The sequence below is a fragment of the Salmo salar genome, chromosome 27, assembly GCF_965601325.2.
Source record: "Salmo salar chromosome 27, fSalSal1, whole genome shotgun sequence".
NCBI lineage: Eukaryota > Metazoa > Chordata > Actinopteri > Salmoniformes > Salmonidae > Salmo > Salmo salar.
In genome coordinates, this window is record NC_138317.1 from 32915931 (window position 1) to 32925000 (window position 9070).

The window sequence follows — 9070 nt, forward strand, 5'->3', positions numbered from 1 at the left end:
CGCAAACATTTATAAAAAACAGTTGCTTTTTCATTATGGGGTATTGTGTGTAGATTGATGAGGGGAAAAAAACAGGTGAATCAATTTTAGAATAAGGCTATAATGTAAGAAAATGTGGAAAATGTGCTGTATGCCCTTACCTAAATAAATATTTGAGGGGCTTTATGCAATGCCCTTAAACAATTCCCTTAGGTAATTATTCCTTAAGGTAAACCCTTAAGGAAAACACTTAAGATGTTTTCTGTGACAAGGCCCAGAGCTTTTAGAGGACACCATGGGTCCTAAATGGCACTCTATTCCCTATTTAGTGCACTACTTTTAACCAGAGCCCATAGTAGTGCACTAAATAGGGAATAGGGTGTTATTTGGGACGAAGAGCACAGAAGAGCATTTTCTTTTAACGTATTTTTTTATTTCACCTTTATTTAACCAGGTAGGCCAGTTGAGAACAAGTTCTCATTTACAACTGCGACCTGGCCAAGATAAAGCAAAGCAGTGCGACAAAAACAACAACACAGACTTACAAATAAACAAACGTACAGTCAATAACACAATAGAAAAGAAAAATAGAAAAATGTAACCAGAGAGGGAGAGTGTGCCATGTCATGTCATAGCCTATTGTTCTATGAAGATCTACGATTGGATATTGTAGTGCATCATATAGCCTATGAGTTTTGCTAAGGAACATATTTTATAGACCTGGGATTCTGATTGCTTGATTGTTTTTGTATTCAACGGCTCTAGCTATGTGGTTTGGCAAGATGGCGACAAGTCAAGTTGGCTAAAGCAGAAACCTGCTGGCACCCATGGTATAGTTTTAAGTGAATTACAATCAATTATAAGTTACAAGGAAAGCCAATTAAGTTATTTACTGAGCACTTAACGATGTCACGCTACATGAACAGAAAACAAAACAGTGACAAGAAACTTATTCATTCCATATATTTCTGTACATCTCAGTGTGTATGCCATCTCACACACCAGGGATATTTTATCCCCTGAAAATGCAATTCAGGATATTAAAGTATATCATTATATGCCAGAATATCTATTTAATCTTTATTTAACCAAGTCTTCGAGAACAAATTTGTTTTTACATAAACGACCTGGTGATGTAATATGACTAGAATGTACTGTATCGGTAATGATATCATTGATTTAGAAAATAATATAATTGAGCCATAAACAGTCTACTATGACAGAGGGAAGATCTTGATGTCCTCGTCTCCTTCTCAAAACCCATTGGAGGAGACGGTCAGAGGGGCGGGACCTCTGGCCTTCTCATCCAATGGGTTTTAAGAAGGAGAAAGGACGTGAGGAGTATTCATTTGAGATCTTCCATGTGTCTCAAATTGCACCCTATTCCCTACTCACTGGTGCACAACTTTTGACGAAAGCCCCATCGGTCTTGGTCAAAAGTAGTGCACTATATAGGGAACAGTGTGTCATTTGGGACGTAGCCTATAACTAACAGCTCAGCAGGATGCTTGCTAATCCACCTTTCCATTTCCCCATATGTTGCACTGTTGCCAGACCTTTTATAAAAAAAAAAAACTAAGTAACCTTTTCAAGGTCAGTTAAGAACAAATTCTTATTTACAAATGACGGCCTACCCTGGCCAACGCTGAGCCAATTGTGTGGCACCCTATGGGACTCCCAATCATGTGATACAGCCTGGACCCCTCTTGCACTGAGATGCAGTGCCTTAGACCACTGCACCACTCAGGAACCCCCCAATCCATTCTAGTTTTAGAATTTTTTTAGGAGTTCGCTAACTTCACTTTCTTCAGGACATAAAAACACTTCAAACTTCACTGGAGGCTGCCAGAGAGAGGAGAGAGAGAGGAGAGAGAGAGGAGAGAGAGGAGAGAGAGGAGAGAGAAGAGAGAGAGGAGGGAGAGAAGAGAGAGAGGAGAGAGAGGAGAGAGAGAGAGAGGAGAGAGAGAGGAGAGAGAGAAGAGAGAGAGAGGAGAGAGAGAGAGAGGAGTTCCAAATTGTACCCCATTCCCTACATAGTGCTCTACTTTTGACCAGAGCCCTGGTCAAACTAGTGCACTAAATAGGGAATAGGATGCCATTTGGGACACAGACATGGAGAAACCACACGTTAAACCCAGCCTCTCTCCAATTACCACATTACAGAGGACTAAATTTAGAAGACACCCCACACACACAAAGCACAAACCAGAGCCCAAAAAGACTGTGGTAGAGGTAAAAGTAATGTAGATACCGTTTTAAAAGAACGAAGGATATAGGAAGAATAGTGGAGAAATTCAAATACAAACATCCATGGCAATGCTGCCTCACGGGTTAATAAACACACAGTAAAAGAGATGAACCACGTACTAGGCCCTTAAATGGAGCTTAGAAGACATTTTCCAAAAGAATGGGTTGTATACTTAAAGGCCCAGTGCAATCGAAAACATGATCTCCTGTGTTTTATATGCACACTATGAGGTAGGAATAATACTGTGGAATTGAGAAAATGATAAGGCCGTTTTAGTGTTAGAGCTGATTGAAAAGAGCCTGAAATGTCTGCCTCTTTTGGTGGGATGGCGTTTTGACCTGCCTGGCAACATCACCAGGCGGTAAACGTTAATAGACCAATAACAGAGTTTCAGAACTCTCTGCCAATAACATTTCATTTCCAGGTTACATATCCCTCCCATTATGCTCGTCCAATTAGGCCCTAACTCAGACCACTCCCAGACAGTCCTAGCAAAATTCTTGTTTGAGCTCTTTGCGAAGAAGATATTTTTGTTTGTTTTTGACCATTTTAATAAAATAAAAAAAGAGTAAGGTTCTTAATTGTTTCCCAGAAATGATTTCATATTGAGATAAAAATGGCTGCATTGGACCTTTATGACTTACGACTCTACAGACTGTTCTTGTTACTCAGTAAAATGGCATTCTATTCCATACACAATGCACCCTATGGGCCCAGGTCAAAAGTAGTGCACTATGTAGGGTGCCATTTGTTCATATCATACCTCTCCTGCGTCGTAGATCCACAGACGGCCCTCCGAGTCACCCACGGCTACCTCCTTGCCCCCCGACCCCCAGCGCACCCTGTTTAGGGCGCAGGCTCCCTCGATAGTCACACTGGCTGTGGGGACCTTGGGCACACAGGGTTACAACAGTCAATTCATCAATTCATACATCCACCCATCCATCCAGTTTCACCTGCATAGTATATTCATTACAGTTTTACAAACATGCTCATTCCTAAGAACTGCCAAAGAGCAAGCGAAGGTGACAGTGGCAAAAAACTCAACACTACTATTTCAGGTTTCACTCATAGCGGTAGTAGTATAATAACATTAGCACCAGCAGATTCTCAGACAGACTGAGGTCTTCATCCAGTAGACTATGGCTACTTCAGCTCCATGTGAAATAACAATATGAAACTTTTAATGAGCCATATAAATCTTCATAGTCCTCCACTACACTCAGGACAGCCTGGAGGCTATAGGCTGCTCAGGAGGAATGAACACAGATGATCCACGATGCGTCCCAAATCGCACCCTATTCCCTACATAGTGCACTACTTTTGAACAGGGCCCATAGGACTCTTGTCAAAAGAAGTGCAATGTAGGTAATAGGGTGCCATTTGGGACGTAGACCCAGAGTAATAGCCTGATCCCAGATCAGTATGTGCATTAGCTATCGCAGTCCAGCCAGAGGGGTTGTCTAAAGCACAATCAAGATCTGGGACCAGTCTATATATGATTATGTCTGCTATCAGGGCCTGCTGAAGAACTATTGCACTTGACAGATAGGACTAGTTTATGACACATGTCGTCGTTGGAGACAGAAGCCTCGGCATCACGTCGGCTAATACGACAGCTTCCCCGCTCCAGAGCATGGCTAACCACAGACTGGCTGCTATTAGACTGACTGGAAGCTGTGTGTTTGTGAAGGGGAAATTAGAACCAGGCCCTCCACCACTAGGCTAATGCCATTATGATGACTGTTGCAACATTGTGGGCTCCTCGCATTCTATCTATCTAGCAGTGTTTGTGTGTGTGTGTTTGAGAGAGACAGAGAGAGGGTGTGTGTGTGTATTTGTCTGCATGTGTGTGTATGTATGCATGTGTGTGTGTGTCTCCAAATGTTTCTCATAAAGCACATTGTTGGAGAAGTCAGTCCATCCTTAATGAACTCTTCCTGCAGACTACACTGTTGCTGAAGGGCTGGGACGTGAGATAGGCTGAAGGAAGGAGTGGCTGAGTGGCACCCTATTTACTATATAGTGCACTACGTTTGACCAGGGCACACTGTACACTCAATCCCTTTCCTTCTCCAGTCCCCTGTCCCTGTTAGAGACTGGGATTAAGGGTGTGTGTCTGTCCATCAGACCTGGGTTCAAATAGCATTGGATATCTTTAGCTAGCTGTGCTTGAGTGATACAATGGAACCAATGGTATAGTCCCAAAAGGGCAAACCCCAAGGCCCAAATGTCACAGCTACTATCACGGCGCTGGATCAGGGGTAGGGGTTAAACATGGGAGAGAGGAATGGTGGAGAAAGGGAGAGGTAAAGACAGAAAGAGAGAGAGAGAGAGAGAGAGAGAGAGAGAATATCAATCATGGACCAGATATATAATTAAAGAGGAGGGTCTGTGGACATGGTATCCGTGGAAATGCCAAAAAGAGAGGGAGCGGTCGCCCCTTTCATCTCACTTTTGACCTGAGCCATGAAAGGGTGACCTCTGTGCCCCCCAGTGCCCCTCCTCGCCCCTCAGTAACTCAACGTAGACAGAGGGCAGTAGCCTCTGGGGGACAGGGGCAGTGTTTTAGTTACTCCACCTTAGCAAGGTTTAGTTTGTTGTGACAGGACAGTAGTGGAGGGAGCCCTCCTACCTGGGAGAGACTAAGGCTGGGATTCAATCCAATGCATGTTATAGAGCAGTGACCTCATTTCATTTACGCTTGACCTGACATGCGCAGCGGTTACTGTGAATGTGATCTACGCAAACGTTGTGGAAAATGCCTTTAAAAGGTGCATTGTTCCGCTGTCTAGTGTGCTGTTCAATAAAGCGCCTTGAATTAAATCCTGGCCTAAGGGGACTTCTGTGACCAGCATCCCATTGACAGACCGACTAGCCAAAATCTAAAACCTAACCTTACCATAACCCTAACGTTAACCCCCTAACCTGACCGAATTTAAACCAATTCGGAAATTCAACATTGGTTTTCTGATCAGGCACATCCCCTCCTACCTATGGGTGAGGTACATACTGCTACGTAGTGATTGTAGACTTGCCAAATAAGGCGAGGCAAAGACCAAGGACTGGGCTAGAAAGGCAACATACTTGCACCATGAGGTTACTGATGGAGTAACCTAGCAGAGCTTTACTCCAACAATACATGCCAGAAATAACTCCGAAATATCTCTTCAGTTGTGATCAATCACTATAGCTGCAACCCAAATGGCACCCTACACTCTATGTAGTGCATAGGGTGCCATTTTGGATCGACTCTGGTCAGAAATAGTAGACTATCGGGAATAGGGTGCCCTTTGGGACGTATACATGATGACATGATGGATAGAAGCCAACAAGGGTCAAGTGAGATGATCAAATTGCTGCTCAGATCTAAAAGGTATATTTTTATATTGGGATCGAAGAAGAGGAAGAAGAGTGGTCTGTGGACAGCTGTGAGCTGGTGGGACAGGGTTGGAGTGGAGGAGAACCTTATGGGGTGGTTGGAGGAGCGTTAGATGATGATTGTGAGACCATTTGAGTACTGGTGTCACAGCTTTTGAGTGGGGAGGAGAGGGGAGTGTTAGGGGATGGTTGTGGGAACGTTGAGGGGGCGTTTGGTGGAGGAGATGGTTGTGGGAGCCTTTAAGCATTGCTGTCACAAGGTTTCAGTGGGTAGGAGAAGGGAGTGTTATGATGATGGTTGTGGAAGCGTTGATGGTGCGTTTGGTGGGAGTGGGTGAGGAGATGTCACCGGGCTGATTTAGGGAGAGCTTGTGGGGAAGGGAACGCCCACACAAAGAGGTGGCTGCTGGGAATGCTGGTGTTGGGCTGTGTGGTTTGGCTCCAGTCCAACATGAGAGGCCCTGGGGACACGCTTTGACACACACGCAAAGACGGATACAAACACACAAACAAGCACAAACACACGGATGAGGACACACACACACATGCAATACTGTGACAAAGAATGAGACATGTCTTTCTCTCTCCATCACACACACACACACACACACACACACACACACACACACACACACACACACACACACACACACACACACACACACAGTCACCTCTGTGTCATTATTGAGGTTCCACAGATCCAGCCGGCCAATCCCGTCCACAGCGGCAAACAGAGCCGGGTGCACAGGGGACCACATGACATCATAGACGTAGTCAGCGCTGTCCTCAAAGGAGTACAGGGGTTTATTGTGCTGAAACACACAGAGAGAGATGGGAGCATGAGTCAGACAGGGAGGTAGAGAGACAGATGATTTAGTCACATGCACAGGGTCCCAGATGTAGTTGCAGTGAAATACTTAAGGTGTGAACGAAACAAATTTTAAAAAGCTGCAGAGGGAGAGAGATAGAGAGAGAGAGAGAGAGAGAGATGCAGTGAGAAAGGGAGATGCAGAGAGAGAGCGAGAAAGGGGGATGCAGTGAGAGCGAGAGGGGCAGAGAGAGAGAGATGCAGTGAGAGAGAGGGAGATGCAGAGAGAGAGCGAGAAAGGGGGATGCAGTGAGAGTGAGAAGGGCAGAGAGAGAGAGATGCAGTGAGAGAGAGAGGGGGATGCAGAGAGAGATGCAGAGAGAGAGGGAGATGCAGAGAGAGAGAGAGAGAGGAAGATGCAGAGAGTGAGAGGGGGGATGCAGAGAGAGAGAGAGAGAGAGAGAGGAAGATGCAGAGAGAGTGAGAGGGGGATGCAGAGAGAGAGAGAGAGAGGAAGATGCAGAGAGAGTGAGAGGGGGGATGCAGAGAGAGATGCAGAGAGAGAGAGAGAGGAAGATGCAGAGAGAGTGAGAGGGGGGATGCAGAGAGAGATGCAGAGAGAGAGAGAGAGAGAGAGAGGAAGATGCAGAGAGAGCGAGAGGGGGATGCAGAGAGAGAGAGAGGGGGATGCAGAGAGAGCGAGAGAGAGGAAGATGCAGAGAGAGTGAGAGGGGGGATGCAGAGAGAGATGCAGAGAGAGAGAGAGAGAGGAAGATGCAGAGAGAGTGAGAGGGGGGATGCAGAGAGAGATGCAGAGAGAGAGAGAGAGAGGAAGATGCAGAGAGAGCGAGAGGGGGATGCAGAGAGAGAGAGCGAGAGGGGGGATGCAGTGAGAGCAAGAGGGGCAGAGAGAGAGATGCAGTGAGAGAGAGGCAGAGAGAGATGTAGTGAGAGAGAGGCAGAGAGAGAGGCAGAGAGAGAGATGCAGTGAGAGAGAGAGGGAGATAGAAAGAGAGGGGCAGAGAGAGGGAGAGAGAGAGGGGCAGAGAGAGAGAGGAGCATAGAGAGAGAGGCAGGGAGAGAGAGAGGGGGGGGTGCAGTGAGAGAGAGAGATCAATCTAGGACTAAATATCAGCAGCACAGGAAGCTTTCACATAGCTGTGAACGAGCTGAGAGACAAAGCAACAAGAGCATTCTATGCCATTAAAAGTAACATTAAAATGGAAATTCCAATTATAATCTGTCTCAAAATGGCAGCGAAGTATGGGGGACCCCTCTCTAATAATGAATTTACCAAATGGGACAAACATCCAATCAAAATACTGCATGCAGAGTTTTGAAGTGCAAAGAAAACCTCCAAATAACTCATGTAGAGCAGAATTGGGCCAATAGCCCTCCTTATTAGAATAGAACAAATAAGCAACCCTGAAACATATCATCACACAGCCCTATAATGTCAAGAGATGAAACAAGAGAAGAGTCCCCTCAGCCGGTTCTGATGCTCAGATCACTAACCCAAACCAACTCCATAGAGCCTCAGGACAGCACTCAGAAAATATGGCCCGACCAAATTATCACAAAGCAAAAATAAAAATATATCACCTATTGGAAAGACACCACAAAAAAATCTAAGTCAACTTCAATGCTATTTGTCTCTAAACAGACAGTACATGGTGGCAGACTATCTGACCACTGTGACTGATAGAAAACTGAGGAAAACACTGACTAGGTACAGACTCAGTGAGCAGTCTGGCTATAGAGACTGGTCATCACAGACAAACTCGGCTGCCCAGAGAGGACAGTCTGGCTATAGAGACTGGTCATCACAGACAAACTCGGCTGCCCAGAGAGGACAGTCTGGCTATAGAGACTGGTCATCACAGACAAACTCGGCTGCCCAGAGAGGACAGTCTGGCTATAGAGACTGGTCATCACAGACAAACTCGGCTGCCCAGAGAGGACAGGCTGTGCTCACTCTGCTCCAGAGGAGAGGTAGAGAAATAACTGTATTTCCTATTACACTGTGACAAATACTCAGACCTAAGAGAATATTTCTTTCCCAAAATGATCATTCAGTACAAATCATTTAAAACTATAAAAGACAAAATGTGCAGTTTTGGCAGCCAAATATGTGTCCTCCTGCCACAACCTGAGGGACGACCAGTGCAATGTAATGTCAATAATATTCCCCATTTAGTTTTGGTTTTCATGTTGAGACTGGTCTACTACTACTGCTGCTTTAATGTATTATTATTGTCATTAATATTGTTGTTGTAGTTGCTGTTAATGGTAATACCATTTCCACTACTACTCCTACTATATTATATTATACCATATTATGATGCCTTATTGCTGTTGGTCCCACCGTTGTTGTTATATGTGTACTTTGACAATGTAAGTAATATAACTTGCCATGTCAATAAAGCATAATGAATTGAGAGAGAGAGAGAGATGGAGTGTGTGAGAGAGAAAGAGAGGGAGGATGCAGTGTGAGAGAGAGAGAGAGAGAGAGCAGACTGAGTGGCGCTACTGCAGCCTTGGGGTTTGTCTGGGAAAGGTCTAATTAAAAAGCTTTGCACATTCACAGTGTCATAAAAAAACAGAAGACATGAAAGTCTCCCTCTCCAAAGGTGTACTGTAACCTTACTGGAACA

At 45.0% G+C, this 9070-nt stretch overlaps 1 protein-coding gene across 4 annotated transcripts in view; it reads right to left on the reverse strand.

Annotated features, from left to right (window-relative positions):
• dync1i1a (dynein cytoplasmic 1 intermediate chain 1a) overlaps nucleotides 1–9070 on the reverse strand; it is a 129920-nt gene that overhangs the window by 6984 nt on the left and 113866 nt on the right. For all 4 annotated transcript variants that reach the window (XM_045709257.2, XM_014178483.3, XM_045709256.2 and 1 more), the window contains 2 exons: nucleotides 6280–6420; nucleotides 2991–3116 (listed from right to left, as the gene is read on the reverse strand). In XM_045709257.2, the coding sequence (XP_045565213.1) occupies nucleotides 2991–3116; nucleotides 6280–6420 (267 nt within the window). The remainder of the gene's footprint in view (nucleotides 1–2990; nucleotides 3117–6279; nucleotides 6421–9070) is intronic.